General features: G+C 41.5%; 1 protein-coding gene across 4 annotated transcripts in view; it reads right to left on the reverse strand.

The window, feature by feature from the left end:
• Pld5 (phospholipase D family member 5) overlaps nt 1-24131 on the reverse strand; it is a 324256-nt gene that overhangs the window by 91913 nt on the left and 208212 nt on the right. For all 4 annotated transcript variants that reach the window (XM_041635445.1, XM_041635448.1, XM_041635446.1 and 1 more), the window contains exon 4: nt 23865-23976. In XM_041635445.1, coding sequence (XP_041491379.1) covers nt 23865-23976 — 112 coding nt within the window. The remainder of the gene's footprint in view (nt 1-23864; nt 23977-24131) is intronic.

Genomic DNA, 24131 nt, shown 5'->3' on the forward strand with positions numbered 1-24131 from the left:
ACACATTTATACACAAATATGCACACACGTACTCACATACCTATGTACCACTCATTCATACACACATATACACACATGTATGTACACAATACATGTATACACATCTACAGTGAAACTGAAGAGCTCACTGCAGTTCCAACATCTCTTCAAATATCCTGAAATCACAATGAGCAATTTTTAGGTGACTCATGAAAGTGTCTTTTTTTTATGATTTGGACTTACAAGGGCAATTTTTAGGAGCTGTCTCTTCCTTCTTACATGTTTTCCTGACCACTAGGATATTCTTCCTCCCGCATAAAGCCATGCTCTAATTATTATTTCATACTTCAACAGTTTAGATGCTCCCCAAGTAGCAAAGTCACACAGCTTACCTTTCTCAGATTAATGGAAGAGGCAAGCATTCACTGGGACATTAATCAGAGCAATTTTAAAACAATAAAAACGAATCTAAGAATAAAACACTTAGAACTCCCAGGCTTCCATGGTAAAAATTGGCCATTGCCCTGTGCAGCTACTAGGAGCTGATGGAATCTCTGAGACGTGAGGCTAACGGAAGATATTTGGCCACGTGAAGGGATTGTGGGAGCCCTTCCTTGCCTCCTGGACACCCTGAGATAAGAAGCTTAGCTCTAGCCTTCACTCCTCATTTTAGAGCAGGAGACTTAGACTCTGGATTTAAACCACCAAACTGAAAGCCAAAACTAACCTTTCTTCTCAGTTAAAAATCCCGGGGTTCTGTTTTGCTTTTTTTTTTTTTTTTTTTTTTTTTTTTTTGAGACGGGGTCTCACTACGCAGCTCTTGACAGGCAACACCTGCATTGGCCTCCCGAGTCCTGAGATTAAAGGTGTGCTCATGATTTGGAATCTTAAAAATTCAGTAGAAGCAATCAACTGTTTGACTGACAGCACTGGAAACAAGCACGGATCCAAATGTTCTGATTATGTGAAAATTGACAACCCAGGACACTGAGAGACTAAAACTCTGATTGAAAAGTCAGTGCATGACAGAACTATTTTGGGTCAACTAACATCTCAATGAAAATCTCAGGGAAAAAAAAAGAAATTCCCTCCAAAGCAGGAAATTTATGAAGGGGAAAAGATGGTAACTAAAGCACCAAGTAAGAAATGGCAGAGTTTGACAGAGATATTTGATGTGATTTGAATGTGAAGTGTCTCCGGTTAGGACAATGTGTATAAACACTTGGTCCCCAGTTGGTGACCCTGTGTAGGAAGTTGGTAGAACCTTTAAGAGGAGGAGACTTGTTGGAGGAAGTGGATCACTGAGGATGGGTATTAAAATTTTATAATCTGCTTCACTTCCTGTTACCTTGCTGCTTCCTGACTGTTGACGTAATGTGACAAGATGGTCACCTGTTCCCGTGGCCGTCCTGCCCCGCCTTGATAGACTGTGTCCCCCAAAACTATCAGCCCCAATAAATCTTTCAATAAATCTCTATTTCTTTAAATTGTTTGTGACAGGTTTTTAGCCAAAGTAACCAGAGAAGCCACTATTGCTCTGTCCATAATCCAATCATGGTAGTTCTAGAGAGAACCAAAATCAAACTGAGAGAAACTATAAAAAAAGCAAAATCTCGAAAAATTGAAAAATAATTTTTTTTTCTTTTTTTTCGAGACAGGGTTTCTCTGTGGCTTTGGAGCCTGTCCTGGAACTAGCTCTGTAGACCAGGCTGGTCTCAAACTCACAGAGATCCACCTGCCTCTGCCTCCCGAGTGCTGGGATTAAAGGCGTGCGCCACCATTGCCCGGTTGAAAAATAAAATATTTGAAAAGCCTACCAACAGCTGATTAAAAAAAGAAAACAGACTTCACACACCATATCCCGCCAATGGAGGTCGCAGAAGCTGTTGGGGTGAATTGGACAAATCAAAATGCTAACATGCAGGGATTATGTCATGTAATTTTTAATGGTAACAAAGACCAGGAAACCGAGGACAAATGAATCTGTGTTTGTGAAAAGGATTGAAAGTAATTTTGTTCTTCTAACCAAAACACAGATTCTTCCAGGAACTAATAAAATTTTAGGTGCTATTTACAAATGAAAAGATTTTATATCTGTGCAATTTGGGGTAGATGAATTTAATTTTACTGGGGAAAACTGTGGTGGGAACTGCAATACGTGCATTGCCATTATACTCCCCTGTTAGAAGGGAGACTCGTTAGATTTTAATCTTTAAATGCGTGTTTAATGCCATTCAAGCTTGATTACTACAAGCTAACAGTCACAACTGTCTTACTAAAACTGCTATGCTCACATGGTGCTTTAAATGAAAAAGACATCAAAGAATTATGGAGAATTAGCTCATTTTGTATGGCTATGCTGCCCTGGGCATGCCTGGTCTGATCTTAGGAACTAAACAGGCTCAGGTCTGGTTAGAATTTGGATGGAAGAATTAGCTCATTTCTCAGCTTTATATCTAAGACAAGTGCAAGAGTATGATTCTCAGGGGAAGGATATGACTTGCCTGACGCGACAGTGGCAAATACCTCCAACCCTTACTCTCCTCTTCTCTTTTTTGCAGTGCTTGGGGTCCAATCCACTGTCTTGCATGTGGTAAGCAAACATTGGGCACTGAGCTACATCCACAGCCCAGACCCCAGGTCTTGACTGCCATGTCAGGGCTCTGCTTGCATCATGACCAGAATCACATGACAATCTTTTCTAATAACTATAGAGACTTTTCTCTTACAAGTGGTAATGTGTGAAACTTATTATAAGAGATTTAATATCCTTAACTAAAGGTCAAAAGAAAATAAGAAAGAATAAGGGTGAGGGATGAGGAGCAGAGGGATGGGAGGAAGGAAGGAGAAGATGATATATCTTCCAAGTCTAGGTTTTGCTCATTAACTCAAGGAGGGAGCACAATGATGGCTTTAGGAGTCCAATAGACATGAAAAGAAACATCAGACTAATGGAACGATTGAATGAATGTGAGCATCTCTTCTCTGTCTATGGCTGTAGGCAATCGCTTGTGACCTCCATTAAGATCAGAGTAGACCTAACAAGCAGCAAAGGCCCCAGTACTGTGAAGGAAATGAGATAGAAGAACAAGCCTTTGTATTTGGGAAGCATGGTTAAATTAAACTTCAACGCTGGTTCCATTCCAAGCCAAAATTCATAACAAAAGGAGACATCAGACAGTTAGACAGTACTTACTAACATGACTTAAATAAAACTCCCAAATGTTGACATTTCGATTGTTCCTTCCTTTGAAAACCAATAGTTTCAACATTATTCTTCTTTCAAGAATGTTGTGTTCCACTGCAAATGAGATAGGAATTGCTTTCTTTATCAACTTCTCACAGATTTGTGGAAAGGGAAGTAAAAAGGTTTTCTTCCCTGTGTTCCTTTCAGCCAACCTTGTATCCAGTGAATGGGGATTTCTCCTGACAGCTGTGGACAGCTAAATTCTTGGTGGCTTGGTGCCCAGGTTTCTTACAAACCCACCCAGTGCCCATTAGCTCTGAGTTCCTATTAATCTTACACACACATACACACACACACACACACACGACAGGACAAGGACGGGGAGATTGAAACACTCTGTGAAGCTGCCAAGGGTAAAAATGAAATCACATGTGAGATAAGGAGAGGAGACTTCATGGAGAAGAATGAGAACATATGAATTTGTCTTATGAAGGGAAATAGAGACACCTTCAATCCAGGTCAAGTAATAATCCAAAGTCAAGAACCTGCTGAACTCCCTGCTCTTCCCAGAGCTGTTGGTGTCCTGCTTCCTCTCAGTGAAGGGCTGTTCTGGACTAGAGTTCCCTGCCACACACCTCCCAGAGAGGGACACTGTAAACTGTGGTCCTTTCATCCAGTTCCCTCTTGGCTGTCTATGTAGAAAGTGAGAAATTATTTCCAGGAAACAACCACTGAGGAGAAAGAGAGAACTTGAACCATTTCTGGTTTCCATGACCACTATGTGAGAGTCAACATTTCTCAGGGAGGTATAGAAGGGACTGGGGTGGTGGGTGCCTCGTCTGAATGGGGTCAGAAACAAATCGAGTTGTGTTCTTATAGAAGAATGTCCTCTCTAGCACCCTGTGTGGACACTCGTGGTATCTATGAGCCAGGAGGTGGCTTCCTGATAGACACCAAGTCTTCTGGTGCCTTCGTCTCAGAGTTCTCAGCTTCCACTGTTTTTACAAATGAATTCTTGTGAGGCATAAGCCACGCCACATGTGATGTGTGGCTATAAGATACTTGTTCACAAAGGTTTTGAGTAAAAGCAGCATAAATGATTTTATTATCTATCTATCTATCTATCTTCTATCTATCATCTATCTATCTATCTCTCTATCTATCTCTCTATCTCTCATCTATTTATCTACCGATTCCATGTTGCAATAATCATATTTTAGAGGCATAGGATTAAATATAACATCACTAAACTATTGAGGGATTTTCTTTACTTAAAACAGGTGATTTCTAAGAAATGCTTCAGAGGGCCCTGATGGAAATTAACAGAAACCACAGCGACCAAATTCTGTATTTGTTTTCACAAGTTTCCCATTTGGTCTAATATTTTGTGGAACTCTTTTTAAATTTTAAAATAAAAGTCTTTAGTCAAGATGTAAGCTACTATTTCCCAGTCTCCAGAAGGAATTACCTTTGTATTGGAAAAATATATTTTCCCCAAACTAACCTATAAGCCTTCTGCTTTAAGTCAATAAAATTTAAATATTACCAGGTGATATAAAGGGAGAATTACACCATGGGAAATACTTGATCTTCAACAAAATACAACTTCTGAGTACAGTCTTCATAAACTATTTTCTACAAGGCAAGGGATGAGGGGGGCATCACCTGCTTCCAAAATCCAGGCTCACTATTGGTAGGAGGGCAAATATCAGACTAAACTAACTTAGCCATAGGTTCTGGCGGCCATTTTTTCCAACTTTGAATTTCTCTTTCTTCAATTCCCCATTTTGAAGAATGCGATCCTGGTTGCAAAGCATCCTTTAGATGGAAAAGGGTTGAGAAAGAATTTATCTTACAGTCTACTGAAAGTTGACAGCTGTGATACCCCAAATAAAAATAAGAGGAAAACCTGAGCACGGCAAAGCTGTTGTTACTGATGAAGTGATGAACAGAGCGTGTGTGAGGTAGCCTGGCATGGCTCAGGAGAGTCCCCTAAATTTATTACTCGCAAATTTCCTTCCAAATGTTTGAAGAATAAAAATAGTGAGGGGATTAGGTAAAGAAATGACCAGACTCCACAATTCTGTACAAATACCAGAGGTAGCTGTTATTTTCACCTCAGAAAATATGCATGAGTAATGCATTGTATCCATCACATTTCATGTCACAGGATAGGTAAATAAAAATATTTCTATGGGTGGCAGGGAAAGAAAAAAAGTTATTAATGTATAACTTCTAATTCTAACCTGCCCTTCCAGACATGCTCTGCAGTAATCGAGGTCATTCTGCTAAGTGTCCTGAGCAGACAGTGAGCATGGGTTTGGAGTCTCCTTCTGTGACTAGAGCTCCTATTTTCTTGGCTACTTATGGCTGGGTACCTGTCATGGCTCACCTGTGCTCTGCTTACACCCAGACCAAGACTGCCAGATGAAGGAGAATAAAATGAAGCTTCGGGTTGAATTAGAATTTCAAATAAGCAATAGTACTGATTAAGTAGTTATATAAGTGCAGCCTATATACAGCATTTGAGTCAATATTTACATTGTATTTCCTAAATTATTTTCCTAGCAACAGTACTCAGAGGAATGCAACTCTTACACACTTGTACACGCAACACAGCCTATGCGTCCACCATTAGTGTCACAGTTTGAGCATGTTCCCATGTTTTGGTTGCTGCTTTTCTGTTGCTCACTCACCACACAAAAACCAGGGAAACCAGCGACTTCTCTGCAACCTGCTGGGGCACAAACATTCCTTTCCAAACGCAGCTGAACGCTAGCCTGTTCACCCATCTCTAAGGTAACATGCAGAATTGTCTATAGACTCCAATCTCTTTTCAATCAGAGGCAAGTAATTTCCTTTAGTTTAAGTTGTTTTGTGGCACCTACCTGCCAAAAATACATAGACAGGTGGATGGCATATGCAGAAGAAAAGAGCAACTGGCATATGAGAAAATGTTAACGGGGGAATATTAGCTGTATGGTTACTTTTTTCAATGCTGTGACCACGTATTTGATTATATTAGAAAAATGAGAAAAAGAAAAAGAAAAACTTCACCTTTTAAGAGTCCCCAGCAGTTATAAGACCCCAAAAGTCTTTGATTTTTCTTTTCAACTCAAATACCAAAACTTAAACAGCACAAGGAAAACATCTGAACACAATGTTCTCTTCTTATGCCACATGTCACATCCAAGTGACAACTGAGTGTTTGCAAATCTCATCGGAAGGCTTCTAGGTGACTTCCCAGACCTGACAGCGTAGTTATTTGAATGAGCAGGAAAATGACAGGGAAGGTGATTTGCTACCATCGGCTGCCATGTTGACTCTGGTAATTTAACTGCCTGGGAACCAGCCCTGCAGGACAAAGAGTTCCAGGCAATTAGGAAGATTCAAGGGGCTCACTAGTCAGATTTGTGCTCAGGCTGGTGTGGGTACAGGTTTCTCCAGCTTTCACACCCACCAGTTCACTCAAAGTGGTGTCTGGTCTCAGATCCTACTGATTTCCCATTATTTATTCCTGGGCTTGCTATGAGGATCTTTGAATAGAAAGAAATTGCTTTATATCAGTTTATGTACACACATATCACACATATGCACATGCATATGTACATGTGTGCATGTGCACACACACACACACTCACACACACACTCACACACATGTTTATGAAGGAGGAAACAAAACCTATAGGTTAAATTATCCAAAAGCAAGTACATCCAAATCAGAAGTACATAAAATAATTCTTCATCTTCATTTTTATCTTGAATTCTTTGATCACAGTCATCTAGTTGCTCTGTATGTTTACGTGGCAGGTGTGCAGAGGTCAGATACAATTTGCAGAAGTCAGTTCTTTCCTTCTGCTGCATCACGCGACTCCCACGGATCGAGGTCAGGACATCAGCCTTGGCAGCAAGCACTGCTACCCGCTGAGACACCATGCCAGCCCATTTTTGTCTTTTTAAATGGAAGAGCCTTTGAAAACCTCATTTCAATGATTTTTTTAAATAATACACACTGATGAAAAGATAGACTCTTCAACAAACTGTGGGGGGAATGGATGTTTATATGCAAGAGAATGAAACTAAATCTTTACCTCTCATCCTGCGCAAAAGTCAACTCCAGGTGAACCAAAGATCTCAGCATGCAGCCAGAAAGTCTGAAACTGCTTGAGGAAAAGGTAGGGCACACTTTACAAGTTATGGGTACAATGGGCTCAATAGGTTATCTTTAGGGATATACATGTATATGCAAATACTATATGCATGCACTACTAATTAAAAAGGAGTCCATGCGTTTGAAGGAGATGGGGGAGGGGGGAGAAGCACGTGAAAGGATTTAGAGGGAAGAAAGGAAAGATGGAAACATTACAATTAAATTGCATTCTCAAAAGAAACGGCAGAAAAGATATAGGTCTAAGGAGTCTTTAAACAAGATTCCAGCCATTCCAGAAGTAAGGCTGACAACTGACAAGTAGGACATCATGAAACAGAAAGCTTCTGCTCTGCCAAGGAAATCATCCACCAGGTAAAGAGACAGCCTATGGAATGGGTGATAAGCCTGCATTCGCTAATAGGGGACTGATGTCGAGAACACACAAAGAACTCAAGAAATTCAACATGAACAAAAGAAATAACCGTGGAAAAGAACAGAGTTCTCAAAGGAAGAGCTATGAATGTTCAATAAACACTTTAAAATTTGTTCTACATTTTTGCCAACAGGGAAATGCAAATTCAAGTTTCTTTGAGATTTCATTTCATACCAGTCAGAATAGCTGCTGTCAAGAAGACAGGTGGCAACCAGTGCTAGTGAGACTGTGGAGAGCAGTTGTCCCTTCTTCCCTGTTGGAGGGAATGCAGACTGTTGTGTGTCAGGGCATCTCCAAAAGCTAAAAATAGAACTACCCTATGACCCAGCTACACCACTACTGGCTACACACCCAAAGGACTCGTGTGACAGAGTTTGGAGGATATGCACGTTATCGCTGTTCTGTTCACAACAGCAAGGACATAGATGTCAACCAGCTGGTGACTGGGATAACGAAGATGTGGCAGATAGACACAACAGAACACTGCTTGTCACTAAACAAAGGTGAAATTATAGAATCAGTGAGAAAATTTATGGAGCTGGAAAATATCATACTGAGTAAGGTAACCTAGGCCCAGAAAGCAAAGGCAATATATTCTTTCTCCTATGTAAATATTAGCTTTACATTTTTAAATTTATATGTTTAAGTTGGAATGAGTGCCCATAGAGATCAGGGATCAGGACGAGAGCCATGGAACTGGGGAAGAGGGAGGTCTTCAGTGAAGAGATATAAAACACAGAGGAAAGTGAGGGGATTCCTAGTGCTGGGTAGGCTTAAAAAGAGGGTTTTGATAGGACAAGGAGACAAGTCAACCAAAGCTTAAACATAAATGTTGATTCTATTTTTTTCTATTCTTCCTATGCATATGTGGACAGAAGTTTCTGTCCCGCCCAACCCCATAGCCATTCAGTCCCAAATAAAAACATAGAAGCTTATATTAATTATAAACTGTTTGGCCTATTGCTCAGGCTTATTATTAACCAGCTTTTACAACTTAAATTAGCCCATACTTCTTAACTATGTTTAGCCACATGGCTTGGTGCCTTTTCTCAGTAAGGTATTCTCATCTTGCTTCCTCTGCATCTGTCTGGTGACTGTGTCTCTGCTTTTTCTCTTCCCAGAATTCTCCTAGTTTGGTTGCCCCACTTTTACTTTCTGTCTAGTTACTGACCAATCAGCATTTGAGAAATCTCCACAGTGTACAAGAGTATTATCCAACCAGAAACATTTTTTTCTCTTCACATTCTGATCCCATTTAAAATTTGTGGCTATTTATGTTTTTAAAATTGAAAAGTAATTATAATTGTAAAGTATCTCTGTGTATTGAAGATATTTATCTTTCATACAACACACTAATTAATTAGTAGGGCATTAGTAGATCTCTGGGCCTTGTTCCTGCCAGATAAGAGCTCCACTACCGCTCTAGACCCTCAGCCCCATTTCAGGCATTCTAAACTCAAGGAAAAAGCTACCTCCGAAACATTATGAAAATTAGTGTGGGCAACCATGGGCAAGGGCAGCTATGCTTTATTACTTGATAAATATTATAGGACAATGCTGTCAGGTTTCTATGCTGGGCCTCTAACAGGATGTCACATATCTTTTTTATACACTCATTCCAGTAGTTTGAATGTATCTTCAGGTTGATGTGACATTCTTAATGGACAAGGAACATGGTGAATGTTCTGCCTGTGGTACAGCTGCTTCTTTACACTGGATGCTAACTCTTCCATCCGTCTTCTAGGGATCTACCCATGCCAGGGGCTCTGCCTCATCCTCTGTATTTCACATGGCAACTAAGGCCTGGAAATTTACCAAACGATTCCAATGGCCTTGATCATGTAGATTAGTCACTTCCCCATGAAGTGTTCTAGTTCATTCTGTTGCTGCTGTGAGGGAAGGAAAGGGTTATTTTGGTTTACACTTTCAGGCCAGGCTCCATCATAGAGGGAAGACAAGGTGGAAACTCAAGACAGGAACCTGGAGGCAGGAACCATGTGAGCTGGCTCACTCATGCTCAGGTTCAGTTCCCTTATTTCCAGGCCCGGGAATGTTACTCCCCACAGTGGGCTAGGGCCACCTACATCAATTACCAATCAAGACAGTCCATCGACAAACCCAATGCAGCATTTCTCAGTTGATGTTTTCCTCTCAGATGACTCTAGGCTGTGACAGTTGGTGCGGACTAGGATACAGGAATCCCTAGAGCTACTCTGCACTCTCTCTATTGATTCCAATGCCAGTTACAGTCAGTCATCAGAAGTCAAACAAAGGCCAATCGAGAGCCCTGTGATTCACGCACACCATCCTTTAACTTCCAAAGCTGTCCTGGAGACAACTCTATATTCTATTAGTTCCCGTGTCAGTTTCTTAGTTTCCAAGGCGTTTGCCCATGTCATTTGCACAGCCTCCCACTAGCTTTTAAGTGCCTCAAATTCCTGATCTTTCTGTGTGATGTTCCTCTTTCCCATTCCTAGTATTAGCAAGGCTCTTCTCCACACCTCCTCTTTTTTTCTTGAGCAGTCTACCTACCCAATGGGTTACAGAATTATCAAGCTCTTCAAAAATCAACTTTGCTTTAATTGAATTTTTCTGGGTGCATTTACTTAATTAAAATTAGCATTTAATAGTTTGTCTTCTCTGCTGCATTCTTGAGGTTAGGATTTTCTTGGTATAGATTCATGGGTGACAATTCTTCAGCTTCTCCTATTTTAGAACATGGGTATTTAAGAAAGTCCCATTCCATCTAAATACCATCAGCTGTATTCCACACATTTTGGTATACTGTTTTATAGAAAAATTTAAAAAAAATTCTTTATTTCCATTGTGAGATCATGGTCAAGCATTTTTTATGATAAGTAACAGGAAGTTTCATTTCCAATGATATGAAAGTTTTGTAGTTATCATTTTTCTACTAGTTCCTAACTTGGTTTCACTGCAGTCATAGGATATATTCAGCATAACTGAAATTCTGTGATATATGATGAGTTTGCTTATAGGTCATAATTTTTAGGCTGACTACCTTTTAGGATATCCCAGTTGGAAAGAGCGAGCACATGTTGAAGTGTTCTGCATACATTACTTGGGCCGTGTTTGTTCACAGCTCAAATCTTTTACTCGTACTGATTTTTCTTGTGGCTTCTATTAGTGTTCAAATCTCCAGCTAAACACCTCTCCTTGTAATTCTGCCAGCTTTTGTTTTCCATTGTTTGAAATTTTTCTCCATATAAAATTAGTATAGTTATGGCTTCCTGTTGCGTGAGCTTTCTGATCTTATGGTAGGACTGTTTTATCTCTGGTAATGACAAATGAAAGCAGCATGTGCTATTAGGGCTGGTATATTAGCTCTCCTGTAGTTAACATCATATGGAAAACATTTGTCATTTCTTTCCCGGTCACATTTTCTGTGGCCTAAAATATATAAAGTGGGATGTGTATACATGTGTGTGCACATACACATATTAATCCAGCCTGACTTTTTTTATCTTTCAACTTGAAATTTGACAGTTTTTTTTGTATAATTACTAATATATTAAAAACATCAACTTGCAATTAGTTGTTCAATTATCTAACCAACTCATTCAGTAGTAGCCGTGAACTTCATAATTGTGGTTTTGAATTAGTAGAATCTGACCCGACACTTCCATCATGCACACAGACTGTGGGCACAGCACACACTTGCACGCTTCACTGTCACTGCCTCTCCCCTCTGTCATGTCCGAGTTTTGGTCTTGTATTTTAATTCCCCATATGGTTTAAGTCTCAGAAGCGAGAGCCTATCCTGTTCTGTAGCTACAAATACTGTCTAGAGGCTGGTAACTTCCCAGACTGTACTTTTAACCCTGACTCTTCTTTGTACTTGAAATGCACAGAAATCAGACCTAAATCTACCTAACTACTTGCCTATGCAGGAAACGCAAAGCAGAGCTCACTAAATCATACAGTGCTTCAAGTCAGCCCCAAGTGCAAGCAAGCGATTTCCTCTACTAAACTTCCTGTGTCGGGAGATGTAGACGGCTTGTACTCCCCCATTCATAGGGAAGTCCTGACAGCCATTCTTGATATATTTACTCATCTCAACCCTCATAGCTGATATATTAAATAATTTCTACCAGTTCAAGTCCCAACAGGTGCTTTTGAATATGTATATTTCCTCTGTTCTCTTTAGTCCAGGACACTTCTGTCTGCTTCCTGAGATCCAACCACACTCTACCAGTTTGTTCCTCTGCCTCAAGTCTCCTCTGGCTCATCCTCCACGAACAGCCAAAATAGTCTTTAAAATTTCAGATAATTTCCAACAGAGACTGGCTGTTGTGGGATCTTTTGATTGCACTCTGACCTTTTTGAGACTACCAATAAAGTTAAGCCTTGAATTGGAGGGCAGAGCCAACATTCAGCTGGCCAGAGTTAATCACAGAGGTTTTGGTGAGCCCAGAATAAGATAGAGAGACATAGGAAGGAATAGGGAGGGCCTGAGGAAGATTCACACCCCCTTTCAATCCGGGAAGCGTGGAGAGGTAGGGTCAGATGATCATTTCTCTATCACTTTGTGGATCTATCAGGTTTACATCCGAATATCTGACTCTCGGGTTTTATCCAATAATAGACCAATGAAAGTCAATTGTCATGTTGCAGAAACACAATAAATATTCCTTGAAAGAATGGGTAGATGGATGGATGAATGGATGGATTTAATAGCTTGCTGAAGGTTCTAGAACAACAGTTCTCAACCTATGGGTCACGACTCCTTTAGGGGTGAATGACCCTTTTACAGGGGTCACATATTGATACCGTGCATATCAGATATCTACATTACAATTCATCACGGTAGCAACGTTACAGTTATGAAGTAGCAATGAAAATAATTTTATGGTTGTGGGTCACCACAACACAAGAAACTGTATTAAAGTTCTCACTACTAGGAGGGTTGAGAACCACTGTGTTAGGAGGTCTTTCTTATTTCGTCATACCACGAAGCTTTACTCAGGACCCAGGAAGAGCGTCAGCCTTTGCCTTCTGGCTAGTCTTGTTGAATACAAACAACTACGCTTTGCCAAATATCACAATAAACATTATCAAATAACCAGATTATATATAAGTAGAGCCATAGAGCGTTTTTAGAACTTTTTGTGTATGTGTATACATGTGTTCATGCATATGCACATGTATGTGTGTGTGCACGCGTGCGTATGCACAAGCTGAGGTCAGAAGTGGATGTCAGGTATTCTTAATCATGCCCCACTGGTTTTTCTTGGAGGCTTTCTCACTGACTCTGAAGCTCATGGATCCACTAGGCTCGCCAGTGAGCTCTGGGCACTCTCCTGTGCTGCCCACACCAACCACTGGGCTTTCAGGAATGTGCTGCTGTGCCCAGATTTTCCACAGGGCTGAGGATCTGAATTCAAGTCCCCATGGTTGTACGGCAAATCACCTAACCAACTGAAGCAGCTTCCCGGACCTAGGCCTTTCCAATGCAATTTGAAGCTGCTCAACGGAACAGGGTGGATGATTTTCTTATCTCCCAAGGCCTCCTCGAAGCACATGATTTTTCCAAACCCAGCAATACTGACAAAAATCAAGCATCTGGGCACTATGGCAAGAATGAGCACAAGAGATCCCTTCTATCATCTATGACCTGTACCATGAACTGCATCTTTTAGTCTCCTCATCTGTGAAACAATATGTATTGTGGATAAGACCATAAAAACCATAAACGGTAGTGATACCCACACCTCAGGGGTGCCAGAGGATAAGAACGCAGGCAAAGCAGGAGAAAACCTATCAGGAGCAGCTGTCTGTGGTGGAATATTCCTCTACACTGTGTGAAGATGTGCCATTGTGATGGGTTTACTAAAAAGCTAAACAACCAATAGCTAGGCAGGTGGGACTTCTGGAGACAGAGAGGTCTCAGGAGAAGAAAAAGGGAAAGATGCCCCCAGACACGGAGGAAGTAGGATGGACAAAGTGGAGATGAGGTAATGAACGCATGGAAGAACATAGATTAAAAATATGGGTTAATTTAAGTTATACGAGCTAGTTAGAAACAAGCTGAAGCTAAGGCCTAGCTCTCATAATTAATAACAAGTCTCTATGTCACGTTTTGGTGAGCTTCCCACCCAAAGAAAAATCCATCTACAACTGTCATCATTAACTGTAGTGATGAGGCGAGCAGGCCTGCTTTTCGTCCCGCCCGGTTCCCGCATGGCTAGCTTACCCCAGAAATACTTACACAGAAACTGTATTCATTTAAACACTGCCTAGCCCATTATATCTAGCCTCTTATTGGCTAACTCTTACATATTCGTTTAACCCATATCTAGTAATCTATATCACCACAGTGTCGTGGCTTACAGGGAAAGATTCAGCATGTCTGACCTAGCGGCTGGCTCCATGGCATCTGCCTGACTCTGCTGTCTTTCTCCCAGAATTCTGTTTTGTCTACTCCACCCACCTAAGGGCTGGCCTATCAAAAGGCCAGCCAGTTTCTTTATTTCACCAATGAAAGTAACAAATGGACTGAAGACCCTTCTCCATCAATTAACATAATTATAGGCCAAAGGTATTTTCAGGAAACAATATTATTTTTGTTTTTCTTCAGAGGTTTCGCTGTTGCCCAATCTGGATTTGACATTACAGTCTCCTTCCTGCCTCTTTCTCTCAATTCTTGGTATTATGGACAGTCACTGCCATGCCTAGATGGCACACCGTATCCCTGCCCTCCCACTGTGGAGAGTGTATAGCAAGTTCACAACTGAATACACAACCCAAGCCCCACGCCTTGACCACTGCAGGAAGGTTTGACTGTTAGGGCCTGAGTCGCATCTTTCTCTTTATTCATTCAGCAATCTTCACCCTAGCAAAAAATCAACAGGAGGGGGGCTTATGTTGTCTAAGTAAACTGAGTCTGAAGCAGGGAAAAGAAGGAACATTGCTTTGGGAGGCAGCTGAGCAGGAAGCTTACTGGCACAAATGCTGGACTGGCAGCATTTACCTTGTATCCTAGGGGCTGCTGGTGCCCTCCAATAGGGTGTGGGGGAGGGGTGGAGGGCGAAGAGAGTTGACAGGTGAATTGAAGGAGTAACGTCTAGTGTTCTATTGCACAGTAGGGTGACGGGTTGACAAGAACTAATCAAATATTTCACCTACCTAAGGGAGAAGATCTTGAATATTCCCAATGCAAATAAGTGGGGTATTCCTGAGTGAGGGCCATGTTGATGGCTATAGAATGTACAGATGTGCTAAGACACCACAGTCCATCACACTATGTGTAGTTACTAGCTATCATTGCTGTAAAACTATAGAAAGAGATTGCATATGACAAATCAGGGACTTGAGCTATGGCTCAGAGGTTAAAAACCTGGCTCTCACAGAGGACCCAAGTTTGGTTCTAAGCAAACACCTGTAACTACAGATTCAGGGGACTTGATGCCCTCTTCTGGCCTCTACAGGAATCACACATAGGGGGTATTCACTCACACACACACACACACACACACACACACACACACACACACACAGTTAATCTTTAAACAATAACCTCCTCCCCAAATTTAAATCACATAAAACTTATGAATGAATTTTGTGAAAACTGATTGTTTAGGGAGGCTCAAAAATTTTTTCAAGTGAGTTGTTCCGTTGTTGAATTTCCAACAATGTACAAAATACTCCTATTTTTCCTTTTCAGACCACTGCAGCATTGAATAGGAACAAAGGAAGGAAAAGCCTTTTAGAAGGATAAATTAAAGTTAAGTATGGTTTACACTAAGCACAAACTAAAACCACAGCAAAGCTCTGAACTCAGGTTGCAATGCTATGAGAATATCTTACCTGGGCAGCCCCAGGAAAGTCACGTAAGGAGACACAGTGGCTCCAGCTGAGTTTCCAAGGCTGCAGGCGCCTTCTCATCAGCTTTGCTTAGAAATAGATTTGTTCATCAACCTCTTTATTGAATATAACAGCCTCCAATTAGGGCCCTCTTGTTCCGCACACCGTGTGCGGCCCCAAGGGGCAGGCTTTCTGTGGAAAATTTGGCCTCCTGAGGAGGCATAGACACTAACTCAAGACTGCTGCATGAGTTAGATCCTGTCTTCCACAAAGCAAGAAAGATTTAGTCCTCACTGGAGTTTTAAGTCATTCTTATCCAATATTTATGTGTTGGAATTTTTAGCCAAGAAACCCTTTAGGGTATATGTGAGGGAAGCCTCAGGAGAACAGGAGGCAAGGGAGGTGTATGCAGGGTTGCCCTTCAAGCCCCAAGCCCCAAGGACATACTTGCTGACCGACAGTCTGTTCTGCGGCTGTAAGGCTCAGCACCACAGCCCACATTACTGGGAGCATTTGCAAATCGCAAGGCATCCTCTCTGTCTCCCGAGTCTTCTCCCCTATAGTCTCTTCTTCTTCCTCCTTCCCTCTTACCCTAGCAATTTTTCCTTTATGCAAATGATCATTTTTATTATTTTGAAATTGTTATTATTTCTGTTGGTGTTGTTTTTGAGACAGGGTCTCTTTATGCAATCTTGACTGTCATGGAACTCATTATGTAGAATAGGCTGGTCTCAAACTCACAAGGGATCTTCCTGCCTCTACCTCCCAAGTGCTGGAATCAAAAGCATGCACCACCTCACTTGGCTAAAAATCTTTATTTTTTAAAAAATTGAAAATGTTTTAAAGTTCCTAACAGGTGCTATATTAAGTACTTTCTGTGAATTAACTCATTGACAGCACTGTGCAACAAATACTATATTGTAAGCTGATTGTAGAAATTAGGACACAAACTTCAAGAGATTAAATATTTCACAGAGTTCCACTGGAACAAAACCAAGGACATAGTCTTCTTTCTAGAATCTGAACTCATACGCCATACTGCCATAGAAATACCACCATATTTGTCACCATCATCATTATTATCACCACCATTGTCATCATCATCACCTTCATCAACACCATTACTAACATACACACATCACATACACACCCACACCACACACTCCACTCACACCACACACACATACCATATAACACACACACACACCATACACACACACACACACACACACACACACACACACACACTCACACACACCAGAACAAAAGAACAAAAACAGCTGTAATCTCATCACGTATGGGCTGCCCATATGAACACTCTGAAGTAATTCCTGGAAACGATGAAATGACAAAGTGGCTTCCATCTTGCAGATGACGGCTCTTCCCTTAGCAGCGCCATCTGAGCGTATCCCCTCATGGCTGACTGTTCCCCCTCAGCATGTTCTCCGTGGGATGACTGGCTCCCTATCATGTATAATAACCTTGTGAACCTTTCTCACAGCAGCTGCTATGGCAACCTGAGGGAAAACAGGTCTGAAAAACAATGGGTTGGCAGAAGAAATATCCCGCTGTTAAGTCCGTTTCTACTGCAGTTATGACCATTTGCTAGCAAAATGCCACCATCACGACTCACGCACCTCTGGCTTTGCTGCGTTCTCTCAAGTTGTCCTAACTCTGTGAAAACACATGTTGAACAATCGTTTGTGTTCTGCCCGGTTGTAATGCCACAATGCAGGGATTTCCTCGTTATTTTACCTCTTGCCATATAGTTAGTTTGCATGTGACATTTGCTCAAGACGAACCAAAGTTTAACTTTCATAATCATTCCAACAAAGCTATGCATCTCTATTTCCCTTCCAGTGTGGTTTAACTGTGGTCCCTTCAAAATGCTCAGCACTTCCTGGCCAGTGGGACAGTCTAAATAGACGGGGTCTAAAATGCGATTAGGCCATGAAGAGCCATTTGTGACTGAGACTGAGGGCCGTACAGGCTTGAGGGAGAGTTGCTCCTCTCTGGCCCTTCCTGCCTTCTGCCCCTAGATAACGCAGGAAGAAGGCTTTCACCAGCTGCCTGCACCTTCACCTTAGATTTCTTAGCCTATTAGATTGTGAGAAACTTCTGTTCTTTTTAAATCGCCTATTTTCTGGGTATTCTGCTATAGCAGCTTCAAAAAAACATGTGAGTCAGCAAAAAGCTGCAAGAGATGCAGTCAAGCCTTGTGCTCCTAACTTCCTGGTGAGGGAGGAATCACTTCATACCTCTGCCTGTCTCTGTTAATTAGCCACATGGATGAAGAAGCTGGACACCTCAGCAAACTGTAAGGCTCCCTGCCCATCCACCTGGACAAGTGACCGCACGGAAAGGCATATACAAAAAGTGAGGCACTCAGTTCTGATCTCCACAGAAGCTTACTAAAAGAAATATTGACAAGCGGAAGTACTCTTGACTTCCAGCAAGCCTCCCAATGCCCTTTCTGTTAGGAGGAAGGTAGCATGTGTATTTCCATGGAATGAGCACCTGTGTTAGCTTTCTGTTACCATCACAAGCAACTAAGACATGTAATGTATAAAAAGAAAAATGTTATTCTGCTCAGTTCTAGTTGACTCTAGCCCAGGATCTAACCCACGGCTCCATTTTGGACTTGTGGCGAAACATCACATCATGGTGGAAGCCTGTGGCAGAGCAAAAACTGATGCCCTCTAACCAGGAAATATGCCAGATTGAGGAAGAAATCAGAGTCCCATGATCCCCTTCAAAGGCACGTGCCCACAAGCCGCCACTTAAAGTCTGCACCAGCTCCCAATAGCACCATTCTGAGGACCAACCTCTTAGCACACGCGCTTAAGTCAGTCAACTTCCGCAGAGGCACACACCACTTACACATTCAAATGCTTGGCCTGTCACCTAGCAACCAGTACAGCCACTGAGACGCAGCTTAAGGTGTAATCGCAGGGCATCGCTTTTTAGTAGATTCCTCTCGTCGCAGAGAAAAGTATCCCTTTGAAATCACCTAGGTTTTTTATTACATTGGATAAAATCCTCCAGCTCTTCCAAATCTTCTGATTTTAAACTTGGCAACTCGACAGAGTGCACCTTCTCTTTTTACAAATAAATAGAATTCTCAGTGTTATAGACACCGGGGAGATATGGAAACGCTGCAGGGCTCTGTGGTTCTTTCCGCAGGCAGGCTTGAGGTGTTTCATCACATATTTCTTTATTGCTGAAATCTAGTTCCTTCTAAGCTAAAGTCTAGAGGTAGAAATGGCGTTGGTGTGCAGTGGCAGCTAAGAGGGGGATGTCTTAGGGCCTGAGGGAATGCAGAGGAGCCCAGGCCTCAGAGGGGGAGAAGAAGGAACGATCCAGAGAGATTCCTCTTGCCCACCATCTGAGTTTCACATTTTATTTATTTATTTACTTACTTATTCTCCAGCTCAGGTTTCATTCACTCCCCAGTCTGGCCTGAACTTCAGGTCTCAAGTGGTCTTCCTGCCTTAGCCTCCTAAGTAGCTGGAGCCACATGCAAACTGTGCCTGGCTTCACAGCGTTGCTTATTCCCAGTCCTAGCTCAGATCTCTGTCTAATTTACTTAATTATATTTAAGTCAAATTCAAAGTGACTCAGTTTTGAACTTAGTGTTGCCTTAAGTTCTCAACTTATAAAATATCATGCCTGGTGCATATTAGTTATTTTATCTCAGTATTTAGTAAAGAAATGCATTCAAATTTTTAAATTGAGAAAAAAAGTAGCCTTAGAAATCAGTTCACATACCTTCTATATAGAAATTGGTGCTCTTAATTGGGGCATAATACTAATGATGGCAGTGAGCTGCTGAAAAAATGTTCAGACAAGAAAGGAAGAAGAGAATTTGTTTTTTCATTTTCTTTTATCTTATTTTTTAGAAGCATCCTTTTATGTGGAGACGAGAACACAGCAAGGCTAGAGTGGAGAAAAATGGTGAGGATGTCATTTGTACTTGTGCCAGAGACAGGATATAAAAGCCCAAATTGGAAAAGAAATTTGTTAGGGTTGTTTTGGCAACAGCCTGGGTTGTTAATCACCGGTAGATCTCATTCAACACTTTGAAGTCAAGTTGGTGCTTACCTAGAATCATTGCATAAACATAAAGGGAGGGGAACCCATGGTTGTCCCAAAGTTGTCCTATAACAGAGTTAGAAGTCGACTTTCTTATCACTAGAAGATCACAGGGCTGGGGTGAGGTAAGTTGTAGGAGCAGAAATGAACCCAATATAGACTAAGATATAAAATACTAAAGTAACGTGCCACAAATTATACCAGTAGCCAAAGCAAATGTCATTTGTTTAACTCCCATATCCTTCAGGGAAGTTACTATTATCATCATTTTATTGATAAGGACACTGAGGTTCACAAAAAATGATTTACTTAAGATTGCATTCCACAGTGATGGCGGGTCCAGAATTTCAGCACCGTCTATGTGTACGACACAATAGGACCTTTGTCTAAATGTTCTGCTGGTCACTTCAGATTGTATCAGAGCACACTGTGTTCAGATACACACAGGTAGAGCAGTCCCTGCTCTACTAAATGTTTCAGTGTTCTGTGAAGAGAAGTAGAAAAGACAGAGTTCCTTGAATGCCAATGGCCAGCTATGAGACAGAGGGACCACCCAGCCTTTACTCTCTGTAGCTTGTGCCCGAATGACATCACCTTTGAAGAGGCTGACGTGAGAGCAAAGACCAGCAGGGAATCATGCATGGGTGGCAGTAGGACATCTTGACCTTAGTCACTGCCAGGACAGACTGAAAAGATGCTGAGTGCTTCTGCTCAATGATTCTATGCTGTGTAGAAGGCTTCAGAATAAAGTGTCTCAGGACAGGAGAGCACTGGGGCTCTCAAGTTCCTTCCCTCTGGCAAGCTTCCAGAGGGTAGAAGCTGGAATAACACAGTGTGACCTCCAGAAAAATTTCCAAATTATACTTCTCAACGCTGATATGAAGTTAACATAGACAAGCTTACCTACCTGAGAGCTGGACTTAGGGATAATTATACAGAACTATGACCTAAGTCACACACACTCCCTCAGATGTCAACATAGCTTAAATTATACTCTGCTCATTTGGAGTAAGTGGCGCAAAAGCCGTTGTAAAATGTTCAAGTTGGAAACCATGGCAATTTTTATTAATTTTAAATTTAAACAACTTAAATCTCCGACATAGAATGTTTTCCTTTGAAGTTTTAAATCCATACAGTGGATATGAAAATTAAAATGAGTTATCATTGATGAATGAGTACAGGTTCCTTGAATTCAAATAAGCGAAGGTGAAGCTTGCCTTTGGAATTTGACAAAAAGACCCAGAAGCTCACTCTGTTTTCCTTTTTAAATAAATAGCAAAATGAAAGCCAAACACACTAGCATTTAAACATTGTGTTATTGGTGAAAGGACTTTTGTCTTGTTTCACATTTAATTTTTGTTTGTTTGTTTTTGAGACATAGTTTTTCTGTTTAACCTCTCTGTCTGTTCTGGAACTCTCTCTGTAGTCTGTAAATCAGGCTGGCCTTGAACTCACAGGATCCACCTGTCTCTGCCTCCCATAAAGCCAGGCGTAGTAGCTATGCCTGGAATTCTAGTACTTGGGAGGCTGGAGTTGGGTGACTGCTGTGAATCCTAAGCCAGCCTGAGCCACACAATGAGTTCTAAACCAGTCTGAGCTACAGAAAACAAACACAAGATAAATGACATAAAATTCTGACTTCAATCAATTAATTATGACCACCCGTAAACATGAATGAAATATCTGCTGTTGAAGATGCCGCAGTGTTCAGTAGGGCCCACAACTGTCAGTTGTCCAGCAGGACAGGGGAGGCTGTCTATGGAGCTCACCTGCTAATGAGGGAAGCCCCAAGTGTCAGCTCCATTCAAACCACAGACTGCACCTGTGTGAGTCACCTGATGAGATCTCAGTCACAGAGGACACAGGTGACATGATGCCAGACACCACTGTGAATGCCATGAGGCTGAAGTTTCAGACCCCACACTGTGGGAATATACATTTCTGTTCTTTATCAATTTCTCAGTCTCTGGCATTTAAATGGAGTCACACAAGCTGACTAAGAGACTGATTGTGTATCATTCATCCACCCATCCATCCACCCATCCTTCCACCCATCCATTTACCCATCCATCCACCCACCTATCATCCATCCATCCATCCATTCATCCACCCATTCATCCATCCCTCTACCTACCCACCACCCATCCATCCATTCACCCATCCACCCACCTATCATCCATCCACAGCACCTTTACAAGATTTAGCAAGGGCTATAACTAGGAATAAATGGTACTTCTTAGGCCCTCTCTTCCCCCATTAATAAGCCCAAGGTTATGCAAACAGATTTATTGAGTAAAGTATTCTGAAAACTGTAGATACAGCCCTTTCTACTCCCCAGTTAACCAAAGGGAATCCCTTCCTAAAGAGGGTGTGTTAGAGAGCGAATGCGTGGATGGTAGGGACTCAACTGGATATATTTTTTAAATATGAAAAGTAATAATATATTTCAGAGCCATCTGAACAATGCCTGAACTGGGTATTGGCTAGATTTAAAAAGTATGCTAACTGAAAAAAAAGTTAATTGAAAAATTTCAGATATAGCAACATCCCACACATATTTAAACATTCCTACACAGAGGAAAAAAAAATAAGCAAACAGCTATAGGTATAGTAGCCCTTGTCTGGAACCTCAGCAGTCTGGGGACAGAGGCAGGAGGATTGCTTGCAAATTTGAAGCCAGCCTGGTCAACATAGTGAGGCCTAGGTCAGCCAGGGCTGAGTGGTGAGATTCTATCTCAAAATCAAAACAAAAGAAAACAAAATGATAACTATGACCCTAGTAGCACGGTGATAGGTTTTGTGATAAGTGTTCCGCAAAGCCCCATGTCAGGATGGTGGTGGAGCCTTAAGGCGGCATCCTCAAGGTCCTCAAAGAGAGACTGATAACTTGGTCTCTCCCTGTTTTTCTGATATGCTTTGTGACTGTCTTAAGCCAAACAATCTCCTCTGTCATGTGCCAGCACTTTGAACTATTCACCAGAGGCCCAGTGCAGTAGGGACAGTTGACAAGGGACTCAATTATGGAACAGTCTGTCATAGGAAAGCTTTTCCTTTATTACGTTAATTATCTCAGGTATTTTCTTATAGCAATGCAAAGCTGTCTATACAATGTTGATGTGTATATCCAACCATAGGTCTTTTATTTCTCTATTTCAATTATTTATTTAATTTCGTTTTGTGACAGGGTTTCTCTGTATAATAGTCCTGGCTGTCTTGGAATTCACTTTGTATACCAGGCTGGCCTTGAACCCAGAGAGATCCACCTGCCTCTGCCTCCTGAGTGCTGGGATTAAAGGCTTGCGCCACCATGCCTAGCTTCAATATGTTTTATGTCACTTGGGCTCACGTATGAGGGTCAATCTCTCCTACTTTTAGAAACTATTATCATTTAGTCCTGGAAGGACGGTGGCCAGCATGCACATTCTGTTCAAATAGCAGACAGCTGAGAGCCAACACAGAGACTCCCAGAGGACCTTGCCTTCTTCTCTTCTTGCAACTTGAACATTTTCGCTGGGTTTCAGGTGTCAATCTGTTCTACACATCAGCAGTTTTGCATAGGAAATGCTGAGAAAACGATTTTACAAATTTTTTTTTTAAAAAAACTATTTGGAATTGAGAATCCAGCTAGAGATGATGACAGGGAAAGAAAATTATGCCGGAATGAAGCTCAGTATGGCTGTGGTCAGGGCACGCCGCAGAGTGGACGGGGTGAGTGAGGTTTCCTGTGGAATCATCCTAAAGTCAGGAATCATAGTGCTTCCGCGGTTCCTAGACCCAAGCATATTACTGAAGATTACATCCCACAAAGAAGATTTCCACCTGATTGGCAGGAGAGAAATGGGAACCTAGTACTTAATTCCCTTGAAGAGGCTCTTTTCTTCAGATCAAAGTCCTGATCTGTGCAGAAAAGTCTGATTCTTCTTCTTAACTAAACATCATTTAATGGACAGAAGATTATTTCTCATAAACCGATATACAAAATACCACTATTGAAATCTCAGGAGCATTGGTTAACTAGTTTCCTCACTTCATAGCCGTAATCAGGGTTTTGTTTTTTGGTGGAAGGGGGTGGCCAAAGGAGAACTAAGAAACAATATGTGCAATGTACTAATGAGAAAGAAATGATGTATTATTTGAAGCGAAATTCACAGTATTGTCACAGAATGTCCGCGGTAAAGTAGCATCGACCTTGGCCTTACCCTTTAATTTCAAGGCTTCTAATACCTTTGAAGCGGCAGCCACATCGCTCACCAGCTTGATTTCGATGTTTTGTGACGTCAGCTGGAGCAATTTCTCAAAGAGACGTTGACCCTGGGAAAAATATTCAGAGACAAAGGAAGACAGAAACCTAAATGTTTGCCATTTGGAGTTGGTATAAATAAACCTTTTAAACTTTATGTATTCAGATTGCAAAAGGCAAGCGCTCCAGTGACGGGTATTCACAGATGTGCGAAGTTCTCTGAGTT

Source organism: Microtus oregoni, unplaced genomic scaffold, assembly GCF_018167655.1.
Source record: "Microtus oregoni isolate MIOR12 unplaced genomic scaffold, Mior012 000047F_ref0000412, whole genome shotgun sequence".
NCBI lineage: Eukaryota > Metazoa > Chordata > Mammalia > Rodentia > Cricetidae > Microtus > Microtus oregoni.